The sequence below is a fragment of the Protopterus annectens genome, chromosome 2.part0 (assembly GCF_019279795.1).
Source record: "Protopterus annectens isolate FY-2018-M chromosome 2.part0, PAN1.0, whole genome shotgun sequence".
NCBI classification, from domain to species: domain Eukaryota; kingdom Metazoa; phylum Chordata; order Ceratodontiformes; family Protopteridae; genus Protopterus; species Protopterus annectens.
In genome coordinates this window covers 1,172,219,655-1,172,242,428 of record NC_056728.1, presented here as the reverse complement: position 1 = coordinate 1,172,242,428, position 22,774 = coordinate 1,172,219,655, and the positions used below count along the sequence as shown (strand labels likewise).

The 22,774-nt window shown below is 36.6% G+C and overlaps 1 protein-coding gene across 3 annotated transcripts in view; it reads left to right on the top strand.

Moving 5' to 3' along the window:
• The window catches only part of LOC122793406 (alcohol dehydrogenase class-3-like), a 765,188-nt gene that overhangs the window by 510,097 nt on the left and 232,317 nt on the right, over window positions 1-22,774 (top strand). Inside the window, exon 1 of one of the 3 annotated variants that reach the window (XM_044061386.1) lies at window positions 8,756-8,848. The exons of the other annotated variants lie outside the window; for them this stretch is intronic. Within the exon in view, the coding sequence (XP_043917321.1) occupies window positions 8,831-8,848 (18 nt within the window). The 5' untranslated portion in view covers window positions 8,756-8,830. Of the gene's footprint in view, window positions 1-8,755; window positions 8,849-22,774 lie in introns of those variants that run through there. 3 annotated transcript variants of the gene reach the window in all.

Below are 22,774 nucleotides of genomic sequence, written 5' to 3'. Positions count from 1 at the left end.
GGTGCTGTCATGCAGGTCTGAAATTTGTTTATAGTGTATCATCTGTTAGCTATTTAAACAGGAAGGGAAAATAAGTGGCAGACCGATGCTTTGCAAAGCAGGGAACTATTGCCAGTGCTATGTTGCTTGGTTTTAAATTTGACAGGAGTAGTGCAACAAAAAAAGTCTCCCACTGTAAGGAGGAAAAGGCAGACTAGCAAACAATACATTGGTCTGGTCACCTGCTGTGATGAGCTGTCAATCACATGCAGATAATGGCTCAAATTACCCTTGGCTGTTTGACAGCTAGGGAAGGTAGGTGTGAAGTGGGAGGGGAGATTCCTTGAAGAGCTAGATTCCAGCCTTCACAAAAGAAAGCAATTTAGCATTTCTAAGGTGAAAGAGCTAGATAATGCACTTTTGTGTTCTGTTCTGTAGCATTTGCACTGCTTGTGTTTCAAGTGGTCATTTAAAAAGGATAACAATTTAACTAAAAGTAGTGGATTTGAAGACTGCAGTGAATGCCTGTTAAGTCGATGAAGTCACGGCAACTTAAGGGAAAAAGCGGCAGATCTGATGCAATTTTTTGGAGACAAATAATGCATTCTGGGATACTTAGAGGCAGAGTAAACAGTCTGAGTTTTTTCAATATGCCAGACCCCATGTGGTCAGAGTCAGAAATTGCATCTAAAAATATCTAAAAAGCTCAAAATAGTCTCAGAGTGCTGTTAAAATGTAGGAAACATCAAACCATGATGAAATTAATATGTTTTTTGAGTCTGAGGGCACGGTTGTCCTTTAAAACATAACTTACCTAAAGTGAGTTCTAAAAATGCCTACTTTAATATATGCTTGGTCTATAAATACATACATATGTTAAAAATTAATTTATTACTGTTTGATTAAAAAAACTTATTAAAAAAACGTTATTAAAATTGCATTCAAATGAACATTAAAAAAACTGAAAGCTACAGAGTGAAACTGGTCAGGTTTGAAAAACTGCTCTACAAATATAAATCATTGGACATTGAAAATGCCTATTTAACTGAATGCATTTCTGAAAATATAGTCCCCAAGGGACTAAGAATTTTAAAAATTCCCAATAATGTTGTGTTTGGTAGCAATATGTATAAAGAACTTGTAGAAATTTACAACAGATGTGGGCTTGATGTATTAAGATGTATGGTAGTAGAAAACAATAGAGTGAAAAATGAATTGTTAAAGGAAGTAGAAATGTTAAATGAATGTATAAAAGATGATTTGATTCACACCATTCCTGAGGAAAGAGTGAAGTATGACAACATTAGGAGGGACATAGATGGACAGTGCAATGAATTAATTAAACGTAAAGTAAAAAAACTTGAGAGAGACTTAAATGAGTATAAAAATGATAGTGCATACCCTCAACCTAAGGTAGGAGGGAGGCATTGGGAATGGAGGAACACTGAGGCAGGAAAAGGAAATGAAAATGTGAGGGTCAGTAAACGTGTGATAAATTTGGATGATTTTAGAGATGATTTTTGTGAGGAACAACCTGTAAGGAGATCTGAAAGGTTAAAGAATAGGGATGGATACCAAAATGAAAGACAGGACTCGAAGGGGGAGGATGAGGTACTGAATATGGTTAGTACCAACCACCCTGACTTAGAAATTTCAGACATTGTTCAAGATGAAATTAACCCTTTTAAATTTATTAAGTGTGATTTTAGTATTTATAATTTTAGTCACATAATTTTAACAAATGAACATTTTAGTTTACTAAGTAAGGGTATCAAATTTATTCATTGGAACAGAGGAGATCTTGCTAGAACATTAATGGATGTAAATGAATTTACTAGAAAAATTAATTTTCAAACCATTTTTAGTCAGAATATTAAATATGAACCAACAAGAATGACTAGGAGAAGTGTATTTAATCCCCCCTACATCCCCAGATAAAAAACTTGGAAAATATAATAGAAAGAGGGGTTAGGGATAGTTTTAATAAGGTAAAATACAAAAATAACCTGAACCCACTTGAAAGCAAGACTTTAAAAGAAATTTGGGGTGACAAAAATCTAAGAATTATGAAACCAGACAAGGGTGGTGGAATGGTTCTTATGGACAATATGACTTATGAGGGGAAAATGAATGAAATTTTGAGGGATCCTGATAAATATTCCAACATGTCTGTAAATGAAATCAATATAGCATACAGACGTATAGATATGGTACTAGAGGAATTATTGGTAGATGGTTTAATAGACAGTAAGACATATGGTTACTTAAAAGTGGAGAAGCCAAGAATACCCACCATGTTCGGGATTCCGAAAATACATAAAGATGAAATGAATCCACCCTTGTGACCAATAGTTTCGGCTGAAGGATCTAAAACCTTACCACTTGCTAAGTTTATAGATGGGAAATTGAAGGCAATATGGGTAAAAAGGTGTAATATATTAAAAGACTCTTGGGATTTTTTAAGAGGTTTAAAACAGGATTCATGGAAAGATCATCTAAGATTTTTTACTATAGATGTAGTAGACTTGTTTTCAAGCATACCCCATGAAGAAGGATTAAAATTACTGGAAGAAATAGTGTTTGAAGATAACACTTTAAGTCATAATGAATGTACAGTAATTATGCAGTTGATTGATCTGGTTCTAAAGTATAACTTCATTTATTTTAAGGGAGAATACTTTCATCAGATAAAGGGAGTAGCAATGGGGGCAGCCTGTGCCCCTACATATGTGAATTTGGTATTGGCTAAATGGGAAGAGAAATTTGTTTTACAATCACAATATAAGAGGTGTTGGATACAATATAAGAGATTTTTGGATGACATTTGTATTCTTTGGGTGGCACCAAGTGAACAGGTACCAGTATTTATAGATTTTTTAAATACAAGTACATATTTTTTTAGAATTCACTTATTCCTTGAGTGAAGATACCCTAGAATTCTTGGACATAGAAATATATAAAAAAGACAATACATTTCAGTCCAAGGTTTATAGGAAAAAGACCTATTCAAACTCTTACCTACACTATAAGAGTGCTCATCCTATGCATTATAAAAGAAATATAGTAAAAGGCCAGTATATTAGGTCATGTAGGATGACTTCAAATGATGATGATTTTATGGAAGAATTGAATGTTCTTAGAAAAATGTTTAAGAATAGAAGTTATCCTGACTGGTTAATAGAAAAGATGGAGATAGAGATGATGGAGGGTAGGAAGAGTAAATTTAAACGTATATTGGGTATAGATGCTACTGAGAAGGAAGTAAATACAAAAAATGTGGATGAGAATTTCAGTAATGCATTGGTATTAGAGTACAATGCCAGTTCAAGGATAGTGAGAGAAATAGTTGAAAACGAATGGAATAGATTCATAGCTTTCACTGATTTGGACAACATTTCGAAAAGTAATTTAAAAGTAGTACACAAAAATTCCAATAACCTCAAAAAACTATTGGAAGGTAATACAGATACCCGATATTCTAATAGGAGAATAAAGAAGGGAACATTTAAATGTGGTCATTGTTCGCAATGTACCTATGTTATAAACAAAGATGAAGTTTTTATAGAAAGTAGAAACATAAAGCTAGAAAGTAGGGACTTTAATAATTGTGATTCTAAAGGCTTGGTATACCTGGCATTGTGTAAGACATGCCAAGGTTTTTATGTTGGAAAAACAGAAAGGAAACAAAAAAGGAGAATATACGAGCATATATATGACATACAGGTAAAACAGGAGGAAACTAAAAAGGAGAATATACGAACATATATATGACATACAGGTAAAACAGGAGGAAACTAAAAAGGAGAATATACGGACATATATATGACATACAGGTAAAACAGGAGGAAACTAAAAAGGAGAATATACGAACATATATATGACATACAGGTAAAACAGGAGGAAACTAAAACGGAGAATATACGAGCATATATATGACATACAGGTAAAACAGGAGGAAACTAAAAAGGAGAATATACGAGCATATATATGACATACAGGTAAACAAATGCACTGTACAAGCATACTAAGGAATGCCCAGAGGCACAAGTTACATTTTATGTTATTGAGAGAGTAGACATAGATAAAAGGGGAGGGTGTGGGAAGAAAGAATAGAATATAGGGAGTTGTACTGGCAACTATTACTAGAAGCAAACAAAGCCCCTGGTCTTAACAAAAATATTTCCATAGCCCCCCCTTTTGAAAATAGGATCAGCCAAATTGTAATATGTGTCTAATAGGAATTTCAAGAAAGTTGCTCAAACCTTACTTATAAAGAGTCCTAAATGCTTTATAAACTCTCTACATACTTTTTACTAAACATCTTTTTTGTTAAGTCATTTTTTTAATGTTCATTTGAATGCAATTTTAATAACATGTTTTTTTAATAAGTTTTTTTAATCAAACAGTAATAAATTAATTTTTAACATATGTATGTATTTATAGACCAAGCATATATTAAAGTAGGCATTTTTAGAACTCACTTTATGTAAGTTATGTTTTAAGGAAAAGGGAATGGTTTGTTATGTTGTTGTTCCTTGCAAAATCTTTGTAAGGCCACTAGATGGTGCTAAATGGATTGGTTTTTGCAGAAGTATTTCTTTCATCAAAGGAAAGTTTCATTTCATGTTTTACTTATTTAGTATTTTTTAATTCATTCATGCATTTTACCAAAATTGAACACAGTTTTAAAAGTGAATGGTTATTTATAATACGAGTATGTGATTTAGTAATGTATTGACACACACCTTTAATTTTTTATCATAGAAAACATAAAATGTTAACATCAGGTTAAAAGCACAAAAGCACTTTTTTTACTTTATCTCAATTACAAGTTGATTGCTTAGCAAAGCTGATTTGTTAATTGAAACAATGTGCTCTATAAAAGGTGTTAGCTTTGGAAGCAGCCCACATCTGATGAAGTAGGAGAAACGAAAACATACTGTGTATTTGGAGGCGTTTATGTGAACTGTTTGTGGCTTGTGGATTAAACTTCTGTTTCCTGTGGCAGCTTCGGTTCTATGCTTTATTGTTTTACCTTCTGGGTCATCATACTGTCTAATTTCAAGATACTGATCTTATGTTCAAAATCTCCCCACTGCATGATGACGCCATAGGTAAAATAGACACATTTACCATATAATGTTACTCTTACCTAAGTTCCTGCATCAAATATAGTACCAAGTTCAGAAATTAACCTTTTATTTGTCCTTCCAGCATAAACAAAGTCTTCAACAAGAGGAAGAAACTCCAAAGATCCTACTACCCTCAAAATTAACCGAAAAGAGTAAATTGGGAACTAAGAAGGCCAAATATGAGTTGAATATTGTTATCACCTCCAAGGATGACCACAAAGCATTCTGTATGTATATCAGGAATCTCAGGAAGAATAGTTAGCACCACATGGAGGTGACACCTTGCAGCTTTGTCCACTCAAGTATATTGTGCATATACTTGCAAACAAATTTAACTCAAACCTCTTCACTCTGTCCCTCCATGCATTCCCTCCCATGTCATCAAACAAGTATTAGATGGCCTCTGTAAAAGGAAGCAGGCTAGCTCTATAGGGCCAGAAAAACTATCAGGCTTTTTCCTTATTAGTATGAAATACTGCCTCATAGACTTCCTTGTAGACCTAATTAACCTCAGTATGTCCGCTGGTTATGTTCCTGAAGCTGGAAGAATATCCATTGTGGTTCCACTCCACAAGGATCATTGATCCTAGAAATTATAGACCAGTTAGTCTTTCCAGACTGATATGTAAGGTAACTGAATGTGTCATCATAGAACGTATAAACAAAGATATTGGCAGCTTAAAATCCCTTGAGCTTGACCACTTTGGCAGACACTATCTACTAAATCTGGTTAACATCTTTTAAAGCGTCACCCTGGTTCTAGACAAAGGCAAACCAGTGCAAGTCACGTAGCTGGAAATTGTAAAGGTCTTTGACACTGTCCCACATTTTAGTATCATTAATAAAATAACATAACTAAAAATGAACCCCTATGGAAGATATTGGATAGTGAACTGTTTAATGGATGTATTAGGATAAGTGGCACACTTTCTTTAAAAATACTCATCATGAGTGGCACAGCTCAATGGTCCATTCTAGGACTATTCTACTTCAGCTTATGCTTCACTGATATCAAAGCTGATATCGAAGGTCTATAAGTAACCAACTCACTGCTGACTGCCACCTCGGAGCTGCCATTAACACCCAAAATGATACTCATACCCTCCAGGAGGGTCTAACCCATACAAATTAATGATATCTGAACCCTGGGCTAAAACTCAGTGCTAAAAAGTATAACATTGTACTCTTTTGGGAAACAATAACCTACAACTAGCACATAAATGACCCCCCCCCAGAACTGATACTCTCATTAGAGATCTGACCATGTTCTTGGACAATGTATCAGCTATGGTTAGAAAATCCTTCTGTCTTGCCCAGTTTATCACTAAAGGAATATTCTCCAGGTCAAAGGAAGTCCCTCTGTGGTTTACCATTATTAGACCTATGTTTGAATATAATACCCCTTTGGCAAGTACCAGCCTAAGCACATAGTTCAACTAGAAAAGCTATAAGTTTCCACTGAACAACAACAAGTTAAGTTGCACAGAATTTCTAAATACTCTGTACCTCAACTGCATCTGTTATCACCTTCTCTCTGATGATCATGATGTCTGCCCTATATGCTGTTAAATGACAGTGAGCTGTTTGACCAACTACATGTTTGTAAAATTTTAAACACTACAAATATCCATGCTAAAGACCTAATTCTTCAATATAATATAAACAAGACCTTCTAGGAAGACAGAAAGCTCTCTGAAAGCACTCCTTACTTCGGAAATACCCTTCCACTCTATATCAAATAAAACATATGCCTCACTCTGTAACTCTAATTAAGACAACTACATGGCTAACCATAAGTTCACCTCAGGTCAGGCTTCTAACTCCTTTATTGACAGGAGTAAGTAAGCTAGTATGGCTAAGCTCCTAAATATCCCTATCCTCAAATGGCTGGCAGGGACTTATGAAACTATGAGCTCCTATCATGTTTAGCAGTAGATATGCACTGATAATTCTGGCCTCCCAATGTTACCTCTAGGATTACAATGAAGAATCTACATAGAGGATGAAATCAGTCTGCATTCCAGTGTTGTCATTGTAAATAAAGTTAATTTACAATAAGATATTGGTGCTGGACTGTTTGGTGATATGTCTCAGGTTTCCCCATGGAAAAAGTGATTGTGTATCCTTTTATGGCACTCAATCATCAATAGAAGAAAACTGAATGCCTTTTGTTGTCACTTTTTGATATATCAGAAGCAGGTATGTAACAGCTGCTTTTTATCACAGAATAAGGAAGTGGGAAAAGGTGAGTTTTATGCTTATTTTGCACATTTCCTTTTTTTTCAAGTGTGTGTGACCTTCGAGTTGGCATGTATATAAAGAGCTGGGAGGAGTGGAAGCAAAATATCCACAATGGACAAACAGGGGGGCTTGCCCCACTGCAAAAAATGATTGTTCTATGGGATATGATTTTTTTTTTGCAAACATTTGATATTTCAATGAACATTATTATTAGACAACTTGGTTACAATTATTTATCTATCAAGTAAATGTGATGTAGTTAATTGCAATAAATCCTTTTACAATATCAATTGCTCCATTCACCACTGTTGTGACCACAGAGTAGATATCATTAAGTTTTCTGGTTATGGGAGGTATCACCCTTTATTGGGTTGGAGGGGGGTTACCCCATTGAAAAAATATTCCTGTGAGATTCACCAAAATTTGTTTTGTCTGCTTTTTTTTGATTAATTAGCACTTGATGATAGAGTTGTCAATCAAGCAACATTGCTTGTTTTTTTTTTTTGATTAATCAGCACTTGATGATAGAATTGTCGATTGAGCAACATGATTCCAGAGAATTAACTTTTCACTCTTTAATCCTGCCTTCTTTCACTTGCCTTCATGCATTTACATGATAGCTAATTTTGTGACACTGATACCAGAGATAGACACGCGAGCTCTATGGCAGTGAACTATTTATTATAATTATAGCACCAAGAACTAAGGAGCAAGTTAAAACATTGTACACTGTTCATACAAGAAGACAATAATAACTCTGGCCCAAGAAAATATTTATGTGTCTTATTGTGAATCAAAACCAAGTTCTCCCATTTTGGCAAGCCATCTATATGAGGTATATATTCTTGTGATTACCTGTTTCTTCCCATGAAGATGTATTTATTGATTTATATATTTATAATTTATTTAATGTACTATAAACCCTGCAGAAGAAACAGTTAAACTCAGACCTCATACAAACTACAAGACAGCAGTTAAAGACTTTTTAATATAGTTATAGTAGACATTTTGTGGCATTTCAAAACAGTGTTTTGGAGAAAGCAAAATGTATCACAAAATATTGTATAAACTATTGCCTCAGATTGTTAGAACATTAAGGCAATATCCTAATGACTTCAAGTTGTTTCAAAGGAATCGTGGAATTTCTTTATCAGTCCCAGAAACAATATTTAAAACTCATGACTGAACTGATCTGATAGTGACTTATAGTGAGCATAAGAAACATATTATAAATCGGATACATGGTTTTAGATTTGGGAATACTTTTCTTTAAATTAATTAAATATGCAAAGGCTAGCATGATTTGCAATGCTTAACAGAGAGTGTGGTCATATGAGTACATCTATGTGTGCGTGTGTCTGTTTAAGCCAAACTTTCTGTGTTTTTCTGGCATAGTCCCAAAGGCTGACGTTTGACAGCACATATAATTCAAGCAATCTGTTTTTTACATTTTAGTTTATAAGGGCAAACGAGTGAACATGGAAACAGCTGGAAAGGTAAGACAAAGCTTTATTTACTCTTCAGAAATGTATGTTTAAGCAATTTCAAACTCTAGGCATGCTTATGTGAATATAAGTCTTGAAGTCTGTATTTCCTAAATTAGCTAGGAAAAAAATCAACAATGCATTCATTTACAGATAGTAACAGTGGGTAGCTTTAAGTAAAGTAATGGTTAAGAAACTGTCACGCAGAATTCAGTTAACATTTTAGATATATATTGATTACTGCTTGAAAGGTGGCGCTGGAATGATATATTTTAAAATAAGTTTTGTTTCTGTTTTGCCCCACGTTGTTTTTGTGTGAATACATTTTAATTCAGTTTCTTTACATTCAGTTGCTGAGGATGCATATTGATGCAGTAAGTAATTCAGGTTACCTTCTTGAAAGCAGTGTGGTGTAGATCTTATACTGAAAGTGCATACCCATGTTTTCTTGCACTGTACTTTGAATGTAGGTGATACAAATTAATATAAATACTGTTGCAAAGTGTAAATGTTATAATTTTACTATTCTTCTTTTGTGATATTTAAATGTGGATAGTCAGACCACTGGACAGGATACACATGGGGCACCAGTATATAGCTACTAAATGCTTGAAGAGTGCAAGGTTCAGCATTTGTGTACAATGACATTTCATGTAGCAAAATCAGTTTAAAGATGAAGTACTGCGTACCAAATTCATAAAGATAATATCTACAAAATTTTAAAAACAGAGAAAAATAATTTTAATGAGCTGAACAAACACTGTATAAAAACTAATACATCCAAAACACAAATACCCATTCTAGAAACATATAAAGCAGATCTATGTTTAAACACATGTACACAAAATTACTTGGATTGTAGTATTTTATATGTTAACGCTGGTATTCTAAAAGCAGGTGGAAGATATGTCACTTCAAAATGTGCCATTCTTTTTTGAGGCTTTACACAGGTTGCTGCTTTTTCAAATTAGCAGATTGTGCAGCTCATGTACTACAGTGAATACTGTGCAAATTCCATAGTAAATATTGACTTTTGGAGTCAAACATTAACAATAAGAAAGAGTATTAACATTCCAGTTTTGGAATGTGCCCCACCTCTGCTGCTAACGACAATAAAGGAAGTCTGTAGATTTATAGTTAAGAGTCTCTCAGCTCTCAGACTTACATTGGCAATAAGCTGTTTTCACACTTAACCATTCATTGTCCAAACAATGCTTTTTCTCTTATGGGTGATTGCACTTGGTTCACTATCTGCCTATGACAGTGGTGATCAGTTTACTCCCAGCCTGGTGACAGTGGATCCCAGTGTAGATATACAGCCTCAAGTGTTGTGATGGCCATCAGAATTCCTGGCATCCCTCCTCCTGTTAGTTAGCAATATAATCAGTTTATGAGACATTGATGTTCCTGGCTTCCAACTGCATCACCTGTCACCTAATGAAGCCACCAACTACTTTCTAACCTTAAAGTCTGTTTCTTCTTATCCAGCCTGTTAGTGGTCAATATTGGCCAGGATGCCTCACCATACTTAACCTGTTAGTGGTCAATATCTGCTGCTCATCTTATCCATCCTGTTAGTGGTGAGTGTCTGCTACCTTCTTCCTAATGAACCAGTCAGTGGTCAGATTATGATGCCCTCTTCCTAATCAGCCAGTTTGTGGCCAGTGTCTACTGCTCTCTCCCTACTCAGCCTGTTGATAGTCAATGTCTGCTGCCCCTCCCTACCCAGCATGTTAGTGTTCAGTGCCTGCTAGTCACCCTGTCCAGACTGTTAGTGTTAAGTGTCTGCCGTCTTCTTCCTAATCAGCCTGTTAGTACTCAGTGTCTCCTGGCCTCTCCCTACCCATCGTTACAGTGGTCAGTGTATGCTGATCATCTGACCATCCTGTTCATGGTCAGTGTCTGTTGCCTTCAACACATTCAGCCTTTTACAGGCCAGTGTCTTCTGTCTCCTCATCCATCTGACTTGTCACTGGTCAGAGCAAATGAATCCTCTCTCTAGCATGTATTTTCAATTAGAGAACCCTCATCCCCTCTTGCCTCCTAGTATGAGTTATTGTTGAGTTATCTTGGTAATGCTTGGAGTACTCCCATTTGCTGGCAACTAATTTATCACAAGGCACAAATTATACAGACATAGAAACTCTGTCATGCATCTCTGGGCACATTGTTTATGCCAACATCGCAGTGGCATAGTATAAAATGATCAGTGTGGTATACCATGTTAGTCATCCTATCTTTCGTTACCTGCATGTGGCCTGCTTACTGTCACATTCAGGAGTCAATCCTGCAGTCCTTCCCTAGATCATTACTTAACACTGCTGAGTTATATAACATGTTCTACAGCATTTTTTCATGGATTCCACACTTTGAGTTTAATTTGTGAAATGATCAAAGAGAGGAACGGCTAACCATATATTATTTTATTCTTGCTGGCACTCATTCCACAATTAAAAACATTGATACATTACACCACTGAATGCAGCCAAAGACAGCATTTTTTTTTATGGGTGGAACCCTCCTCCCCGTAGAGGGCTCTGCTTCCCAAACTGTACAGCTCTACATATAGTAACTCAGAGATGACGCAACAGTGGATGAAAGGAGAAAGTCCTTTACTTCATCTGTTCAGCAATTCTGCTGTAGTTTTTCACTGGAACGGTGAACAGACGAAACAGTGAAATGTAACTTAACAATCAGCATTTCTCCTGAATATAGAACCTATAGTATGTAAATGCAAAAATTAACTGCAAATGTTGTGGTATAACAGAATGTCAGAAGAGTCAAAAGAGCAGTTGTAAAGGTAAACTTTAAAAAACATGGTAACAATATTTTTCATGATGGAAGAGAGGGTGGAATATCCTGATGATTTTTCAATTTCTATCATTCAAAGAAGTTAGCAAGCATCAGTACATTTTCCATGTTTTATGTAATTTCTTCTTTCTTGACAGTAAATCTATTTGCTCAGAAGGTACCCTGTGATGGCTGATGCCTTGCTCATTTATCTGTATTCATATATCAATTCCTTTCATAATGGCACAGAAGTACACAGCGTGCCATGATTAGAAACAGATAAAATATAAGCTTGTTATGAACATATCTGATATCAGCACACATAGTAGCCACCAAAGAATAGCAGTGGAAATCACTGACAGCTTTAAAGCTGTAATACACTTTGTGCTGACAGACAAACAAACAAATGCACACAACAGGAGCAGAGTGAAATTGCTTTTAAAGCTGTGGACTGATAAACGGTACATTTTGCTTCACTTAACTTTTGAGTAGTCCTGAGTGACAGCATTAGATGCATTACTTCTTTCAGATCTGTAAAACACATTGTGATCCTAGACTTTTTCCCCTCTGCAACTAGTAGTACATCAGGACAAATAATATTCCAGTGCTATAAAGAATTACGATTGTGAATCCTTGATCATAACCAACTAATTGTGTTCATGAAATTAATAGCAAGATTCACCTCTTGGACTTGCTCCCTAAGTGAACTTATTTTATATATATATATATATATATATATATATATATATATATATATATATATATATACACACACACACACACACACACACATATATATATATATATATATATATATATATACACACACACACACACACACACACACACACACACACACACACACACACACACACACACACACACAAACACACATATATATATATATATATATATATATATATATATATATATATGTAAAACACACCTAACACTTCAACTTATCATAATATCCCACAGCATGCCATACATTACTGATGAAATATTACATTTCCCTATAGTATGTATTTAATTTTTCCATTAAATAACATTATTGAAAAAAATAAACAAATGTTACAGAAAAAATATAAGTAAATTTCTAAGATGCATGAATATAGATTTGCTGTGTTTAGTACGTGCATCTGTTTATGCATGTGAGTGTTGCATGCATGTGTGCACGCGTGTCTGTTGGCTTTTATCTTGTCATTACCTGATTATTTACTGCCTGATGTCTTTTTAGTTTGCTAACATGGTAATTCAAATTTATCATTTAGCACTTCTGGTTATTTTCAGGGAGACATCCAAAGTGCACAGTAATAAGAAATATCTTACTGGTGATAAAAGTTACAATAAGAAATAATGCACTTCAGATAGAATTTTTGGAAGCCACAACTGTCATAGCAAAAATCAGTGATGGGAATAAGTGACGTAGTTTAGGCAAGTAATAAACAGAAATTCAGGCAACCACCTATTTACATTCCAAGCTCTAATCAAACAATAGTCAATGCAGGAGCATATGCAGATTTCGAGACAAGAGGATTTTATTCACTGTTTTGAATGTAACAGTCTCTGATCAAAAACTTCAGCAAAGAGTTAGTTTCATGCCTAAAGGTACAGAAGACAGACAATGTGAAATATTTTGGCTTTTAAATCTTTTCTGATACAGTGAGCATGGTCATATGTTATAATATATGTGCATCATAACTCTGTAAAGATAAATTACTCTTAATAGACATTAAGAAGACCACCCCTGTTCCCAAATTCACAGACAGAGATGTACAACACTTAGTATATATGCAGAGTATATAGTTACAGCTACTTCTCGATATGTTGTCATGTAGCATAGCCTGCCAGTTAAGCAGAGCTTCACATTCCATTTTACCTTCTTAAGCATTATGTCAGACCTGAGCATAATGTCATCTTACTTGCTGTGCCTTCCTAGTACTGACTACATACAGAGTGCCAAACCTCTCTCATTTGTCTGCAAATGCAATACCAGCTTTTAAAACATCACACCCCTCCCCAACACTTTGCACCCCAGTCATTTGCCCCTCTCACCTCACCCTAGCTACTCTTCTGGATAGGAGCATACCTCTGAAATTCTTAGCTGAATAATCATGGTGAATTACAACAATAGTTGGAATGATCTGATGACTGACATCCTCAATGATTTGGAAGAAAATGACCCCTTTTATGATTAACAATTGTAGCCACTCGTGTACATTAATTCGACACCCATGAAATTGAGAGGTACGGACCATGGCGTATTTGTTGTGGGCTAGGAGGCTTTTTCCATTTTTTATTGAGAAGGCAATGTTGGAGAAGGAAGTCAGGGAAGTAAGGGGTGAGTTAGAAAGGGAGGGTTGGTCGCAGGGGAGAAGAGACATGACTGACAGGTGTAAGTAACACAATGAGGGAAAGAAAATACAATGGTGTAGGAGGCATCAGACCAACAGAGGCAAGACAATGGTGAGGGGATGCATGTACAGCATACAGAGGTAGGTATGGACACAAAATGGAGGAGTAGAGGAACACTAGATTTGAGAATATGTTTGGGTGTCCAGAGATGCAGCCTCTGCCAGCTTACACGTAAGTGAAAGGAGGTTACTCCTCACCCTGAGAGCAGTCACCACTGAGTCATGACTCAGAAACTGGAGACAGTGCTGGGCAGGGAAGTCACCCAACGATTCAGTGGAGCATGGTCTGTATAAAGCTGATGCTGGCATTCAACCTCCTGTTTATTATCTCTCCCACAAGTTTTGCCAGCTCCTGATGTGTGACACGTGTCACTTCCACTTGCACTGTTACTAGCATGTCCTACTATACCACCCTCTGATGCAGGATGGTACAGTAGTACCACCCTCCAGTGCAGGCATACTTGATGTAGGTGGTACAGGTAGGGCAGGATGTGTGGAATCAGTTCTGCCAGTCTGGGTCTAGATGTGTTGGGTGTTTCTGGTGGTGGAACAGCTGCTGCTGCTGCCACCTGTTGGGGGACAAAAGGCCATGCCCATGTGGTCGGTACAGGCTGCTATGCAGCTGCATATAATAGCAAAAGAAATGGAGAGATATAAAATAAAAAAGAAAAATAAAAGTATAAAAGAGAAAGGATAGCAACAAAGAGGATAGGAGGAGAGACAGATCATTGAAACTCATAATACAGTGAAGGAAAATAACCTCTTAGTAGAAGGACCTACACAGTTATGTTATCAAAATGTTTCCTTGTGTATTTATATTGGGATATTTGGCAGCCTATGTCAAAAGCCATCAGTATATGTAGTCTGAAAATATGAGCATAATAACTGTCTAAGCTAATTATCAGGACAGCATACCCAGTAGTGATGCTATTTCAGTTTTGGAAATAGTACAACTGTATATATATATATATATATATATATATATATATATATATATATATATATATATATATATATATATATATATATATATATATATATATGAGAAACATGCTGATCACACAATAAAAATGTCAAGCACAGGAACTAGATTATCTTGTGAAGTACGAATTATCACTAAGACATATATGAACCTTATAGTAGTACAGTGATGTTGAACCTATGACACGCATGTCAAAGGTGACAAGCCACGACATTCCTCTTGTCTGTCCCAAATCTCCTTCATCAGCTTGTCTTCTACTTTTCTACATGTGCCCAAACCACCATAAGCTGTTGTGTTTGATTTTTTCTGCAGTTGGAGCTACTTTGACTTCTTATGTTGTCATCTTTTTCATCCATCCATGGTGTACATCCTACCACCTGTCTCAGGCATTTCATCTCCATTACCTTTAGTTTCTTCAAACTCTGCTTTTACTGAACAGGTTTCTGTACCATACAGTAGTACCGGTCACATCACTATTTTGTACACCTTACTTTTCAGCTTCTTTTTGTATTCTTCTGGCATATACTACACTTGACACTCCGTGAAATGAAGCTATAATGTCTTTTTACCTATATGTCTGTGTACAGAACCACATCTTCAATAATTTACCATTTGCTGATTGTTCTCTCTTACTGTTTACTCTTTTTTTTATTTTTTCAATTTGTAATGGTGTCCTCTAATTCCCATCTAGATTATATATTGCCCACTGTTAGACACTGCTCATATACTACAGAACTGTAGCTAGATTACCTAGTGCCCATCTGCCTCCCTCTCCCACTCTTAACCAATCAGTTTTCAAAAGCATAGCAGGAGAACATCAGAAATCATAGCAGAACATCCAAAATCACAACACTTAAAATCTGTGCATGTGTAAATTCGTTCCAAGTGGTATGGGGAATTAATCTGAAAATGTGTCCTCTTGGCAGACATAGCCTATAAAATTAGAGCCCTTGTGGTGTTAACAGAAGTATACCTACATAGCTGTACCAGAAAAATGTACCCTGACTGCACTGTAAAAAGTTAGACATACATGTTTTCTTGGCTTGATATCATGCCAGTCATAACCATAGTTTGGTTAGGTAAGTTTGTATAAAGTTTGTATATTTTTATTTATCTAAGACAAGGACGTGAAACGTTCACTAAGCACGCAGTTATGTTGCAGTCAAATAAGTAAAAACAAAGATGGCACCTCAGCCTAGAAATAAACACAGAAATCCCGGAATTTCTAACCAAGCTGCATACAGACTAAGTCTTCTTGCCCATTTGGGACATTTTTAATGCAATACCTCCCTTCCCCAGAGAAAAAATAAATAGATTTTGATCATTTTAGATCCCGACAATACATGTATCAAGTTATAGCAACATTCCAAAACTGTGTTGACATCTAACCAAAGTATTGACAATTAACTATTTAATTTCTTGCATTGAAATGATCACATATTTTCACAGCCCTGTGTTCTTCCTGTTCATCATAACATTATAGAAACCTTGGTATGTATAATTACACGCATACACATACAGAAGTAACCATCAAGTGCAACCCCTTGCTTGACTGTGTACACCTCTGATTTTTGCTTGCAATCAAATGCATGAATATATTCATAAATAGTAGTCCAGAAATGTACCTCAGGTCACTGGTGTCAGAACTGTATAGACAACCCAATGTGACTTGCTCTGTCCCTCAACGTCTTAGCTCAGGAATCAGAGACAAAGACCCAAAATTAGCAACAGAGTTCAAATATTGTTCTTATATATTGAGAAAGCAGTTAGAATACCAGGCTTTGCATGAACATACATCTGAAGGATAAAGAGTATGAAACTCACATGCTTGTCATTATTTGGTAACTACAATCCATAACAATTTACTAGAAAAAGACACGTTTGTCAAGGAACACACCAACATACCTCTGAATTTCTTTGCTCAAAAATTCTGGACATAGCCAAAAATAATGGAAGACAAAGACTCTAAAATTGGGAAAATAAATATTTTTATCTGTTTTTTTAACATGGTAAACTCACAGGAGGAAGTGTACATTTTCAAAATTAACCCTGGAACACTAGTTAAATAAGTTGCTCAAAGTCACATAGACAGCAAGCAAATGCAGTTAAAAGAAATCAGACCTTGTACATTTGACTACTGGAAGAAGTTCATTAACATTTTACAGATGTAGCCTTTTGCAGTAACACACACACACCTTCACTTCTTTGCTCAAGAATTTTGTTCAAAGCCAAAATAATCTGAACAAGACAAAGGCTGAAAAATCATGGTGATGGCATTTTTAATTGCTCTATCTTGAAAAATAGAACAACAGGATGTGTATCAATCTAGATTTTCAGAATAAAAAGAAGAATAAAACTCTAATGTCTGACATTACTGACTAATTAAAATTCTTAATGATTTACAAGAATATTTATGAGAGACTGAGCAAAAATATGAGGCAAAAACCATGAACATTTGAGAGTTGTCAGCAATCCCACATTATCCTGGTTAAGGGTAGCGACCCACTAACAACTTAAATAAGTGATAAAACAGCAAAGATGTGGTAAAAGTGCCCAAAATGTAACTAATAATCCAAATTTAGGCACCGGAGACCAGCAGTTCCAACACACAAGTAATTTAATGTTCAAACAGCAAAAGGAACACACATCCACATAAAACATAAACGCTGATAAAAACACGTCCCCTTATGTTTTCGTCTTAGGTTCATAGGTTCATACTAGGCTATCTGCCCAAGGGCATTTATAAGCCTAGCCCATAGTTATGTGGCTTTCACCACCCCTTTAGTTTGAATAAAACTATGCCTATTATTTTGCTGTGCCTCTGTCAAGCAGTGACACTGAAGTAATCCCTGGGGTATATCTGCGATCTCCCATCCATTGGTCAAGATTCCTCTTGAACAAGGCCAGCGAGGTGCTCTGCCTCACATGTACCGGGATTTTGTTCCACAGCATAGGGAGTCTCTGGGTGATGAATCTGTCCCTCCAGCACATTCTATTAATAACCGTATCAAGGTTTAAGTCTCCCGCCCTTGTGGTTCTGAGGGATCTAGATTTTTTGAGGTGAAACATATTCATCAAATCTGGGTTTGACATGGCCTTATATGTCAGGCACAGGTCACCTCTGAGCAAGCGGTATGAGACTGAATAGAGCTGGAGTTCTTTCAGTCGGGCAGCATAAGACATATTTTTGAGACCCTTTATCCTTTTGGTGAGGAACTTTTGGGGCCTTTCCAGCTGCTGCAGGTGACGGGTCAGATAAATTCCGAATGGGGCATTGTACTCAATCATAGGTCTAATGAGTGATGAGTACAGGGGACGATGACCTCCCTTGATCTAGATGTGAATCCCTTTATGATCAGGTGGGCAATGTAGAAGGTTTTCCTAACTACTTTAGCAACATGAGTGTCAAACGAAAGGCTACTGTCAAGCTGGGTCCCCAGATCCCTGATGACTTCTTCTGTGCTCAGTGGATTGCCACCTATATGGTAGCTAGGGGTAACCTTGTTTTTCCCGAAGGGTATGACTATGCATTTCTTGGCATTTAACTTTAGGCCATGGCTCTGGCACCAGTTATCCGTTTCTGTGAGGCCCTTCTGAAGGATATCTGTGTCAGATGTGTTTTCGACTATGGTGCCCAGTTTGCAGTCATCTGCAAACTTTGTCAGCCATAACCCTCCTGTGTTTGCTTGTACTTCAGAAAAGCAGATGCTGAACAAGAGTGGACCCAGGACTGAGCCCTGTGGGACACCACTTGTGACAGGCTTTGAGTCTGACATGGCTCCAGCAACTCTGACCCTGTGGGTTCTGTCACTTAGCCAGTTTGCAACCCATCTTGTGATGTATGGGTTTACATTCAAGCTGATGAGTTTTTCGATGATACCTGAGTGGGGTATTGTGTGAAGGCCTTTGCCAGGTCGAGGTAGGCTGTATGGACTGCCTTTCCCTCATCAATGGCCTTGGTGACTGTCTCGAAAAAGTCAACCAAGTTTAAAAGGCATGATCTGCCTTTGACAAAGCCAAACTGGGTTGGATCCAAAGTCTGCAAGTTCCCTAGGAAATTGTTGACATTACAGTTGTTGCCTCCTTTATGCAGAGGAATGATGAAGGCCTGGTCAACTTGCTAATAGATTCATGTCTTTATTTATGAGTTCCATTATGATCCTCTCAATGGCTTTGCAGATAAGGCTTGTCAAGCTAATGGGACGGTAATTTCCAGGGTCGGTGGAGGCACCGCCCTTGTGAAGTGGGACCACAGTCACCGTGCGCCACTCCTTGGGTACGTATCCTGAGGTGAGGCTAAGATTAAACAGCTGTCCTAACTGCGGGTTTAATTCCTCATTGAGTTCATGGAGCACACAGCCGGGGACACCATCTGGTCCCATGGATGCTGTGTTTTTTGCCTTGGAGAGAGCAGTTCTCACCTGGGCGTTGGAGATGTTTGGGGGGCTACAATCCTCTGGTATAGATATCTCTCCTTTTGGGGAGGGGGGAGAAGTTTGCACTGAACCTGTCAGCCAGTATGTTGGCAATGTGTGTAGGTTCAGTAATCTTCACATCATTTTGAACTAATTCTGAGCATATCTGGGAGTTTCCTCCTAGGTTTCTAACATAGCTAAAGAAGGCCTTATGATTGTCTTTTGAGTCCTTGGTGATTTTTCTCTCAAAATTTGCCTTGGATGATTTTATGAGAGCTCTTAGTTTTTTACTTATAATAATCAAAGGTGTCTTACCTTTCAAGGATTTTGCTCTATCTTGTAGTAGCTTCCTCCTTTTGTTGTAGAGCTTGTTTATGGCTGGGGTCCACCAGACTGGACGCTTGCCTTTGGTACAAAGAGTCTTAGATTTGTTTGGGATTGCCTGATCCATGCAGTCCTGTAGGTGCTGGTAGAAGGCATTTGTAAGTGATTCAGCGGTTTGAGTAATGTTTACCACTGGCTCAGGGGCCTTAAAGGAGACCACACTAGTTTTTAGAAGTGTGACGAACTTCATCAGATGGGCAAATACATCATAATTACCTAGTTAAATAACTTTTCCTGTTTGAAGAACAATCAGCTTCTGTTTGAATAGACCAATGAAATCAGTGATTCAGTTAATTACCAAGATACAGAAAGAGTGGATTCTAAACTGCATGTGACAATCTTGAAATGCTGAATAAAATACATTTAAATGTTCATATTAAAACTGTTCATATAAAAATATATTCATATTAAAAGGTACGGTGTCTTAATATGATAAATTCAAATAAATAATGCTTGTTAAATATATTGTTTAAAACTATTCACAATGCAATGGCATAAAAAAAAATGACATAAAATAACATAAAATGGTAATCTACCACCATCTGGTGGACAAATAATAAAACACATGAAAATGTATATAAAATCAAGAATTCACTTGAATGAATAAACCTGGATAAAATAACATGAATATACATAAAAATATCATAATTTTGCAGACCTGAGCTTGAGTACAGGTTTTAAAGACACCATATCATTAAGTCCTGGATTGTTACAAGCATCCAGGACTAATTGCCAGCATAGTTCCCTGTATTCAGTCTGGTGTCCCTTGGCCCACCCCTGGGGTCCATAGGGACCATCTCAATCACGAAAAATTGATACACTGCTTTTGGACATGCCTGAAGATGTTTGTACAGGGAGTTATCATTTTTCTTCATTAAATCATAAAGGTATTCATCCAATCTCCCCTGGGGACTATAGGGACCACCTCTATCACGAAAAATTGATACACTGCTTTTGGACATGCCTGAAGATGTTTGTACAGGGAGTTATCATTTTTCTTCCTTAAATCATAAAGGTATTCATCCACTCTTTATTTTAACCTTCTTTCTGTCTTACCCATGTAGAAGGAGTCACATGCCCCACACAAAACAATATATACCACACCTGTGGTATTACCATTTGCATACCCTCTAGTAGTTATATACTTGTTTCTACATTTTAAATATAACATGTCCCCAGTCTGTATGTACTTACATTGGGTACAACTTCCACATTTGTGTCTACCTTTTTTATTACTAATGAGAGTTCCAAAATTGTTATACTGGGAACCTCCTTCCAAAATATGTTTGATATTTCATCCTTTTTGTACGCACATTTAAGTGGCTTATCAAATATACAATTTAAATCTGATAAGGCTGCAAATGTTTCCCACTCCTTGTCTATAACTTGTTTAACCAAATTGGTTTCACCATCATATGTGATAGTCAAAGCAGATTGATAAGAGGCCCCCTCTATCCTCGTACCTAGCCTTGCATGAACAGAGGGGTGATTTTTACCCAAAATGGGGGCAAACCTAGACTCTCTACCATCCAAGTACTTTTATTACATTTGATGATGTGGATTTGTTCACATGTATTCCACATGATGTGGGGCTTGCTTGGTTTGAGGAATTCATGGCTGATTGTGGGGATATTCCCTTTGGTGTATTTCGCACTTGTGTAATTTTAATGGACCTAGTCCTAAAGAATAATTTTATTTTCTTTCAGGGAGAATTCTATAAACAATAGAAGGGTGTGGCAATGGGGGCACATTGTGCCCCTACTTACGCCAATATTATTCTCCTATATTGGGAAAACAAATATGTTTTCACTTCTGAGTTTAAGCAATACTGGAACCTGTATGGGCACTTTTTAGATGACATCTGTATTTCTTGGACTGGTACTGATAATCATTTTTTCGAATTTCTTGAATACATTTCTAAGATTACTAAGTTCCTAAAATTTACATATCAGCTTAACAATAGTGAGTTAAATTACCTTGATGTTAACATTCAAAGGGCGGACAATGGTTTTAAATCTAAAATACATAGGAAACAGACATTCTCAAATTCTTATCTTCACTATGCGAGTGACCACCCCCCACACCAAAAAAGAGGGGTAATAAAAGGTCAACTGGTCCGGGCTAGCAGAATGACATCTGGCGACCAGGATTTTAAAAGAAAATGTGATTTTATAGTAGAAATGTTCAAAGCCAGGGGGTACCCTCCAACACTTTTGAATGATGTATTAACAGATGTCATGGATGGTAGAGAGTCTAGGTTTGCCCCTATTTTGGGTAAAAACCACCCCTCTGATCATACAAGTCTAGGTACGAGGATAGAGGGGGCCTCTTATCAATCTGCTTTGACTATCACATATGATGGTGAAACCAATTTGGTTAAACAAGTTATAGACAAGGAGTGGAAAACATTTGCAGCCTTATCAGATTTAAATTGTATATTAGATAAGCCACTTAAATGTGTGTACAAAAAAGGAAGAAATATCAAACATATTTTGGAAGGAGGTTCCCAGTATAACAATTTTGGAACTCTCATTAGTAATAAAAAAGGTAGACACAAATGTGGAAGTTGTACCCAATGTAAGTACATACAGACTGGGGACATGTTATATTTAAAATGTAGAAACAAGTATATAACTACTAGAGGGTATGCAAATGGTAATACCACAGGTGTGGTATATATTGTTTTGTGTGGGGCATGTGACTCCTTCTACATGGGTAAGACAGAAAGAAGGTTAAAATAAAGAGTGGATGAATACCTTTATGATTTAAGGAAGGAAAATTATAACTCCCTGTGCAAACATCTTCAGGCATGTCCAAAAGCAGTGTATCAATTTTTCGTGATAGAGGTGGTCCCTATAGACCCCAGGGGTGGGCCATGGGAGACCAGACTCGAATACAGGGAACTATATTGGCAATTAGACCTGGATGCTTGTAACAATCCAGGAGTTAATGA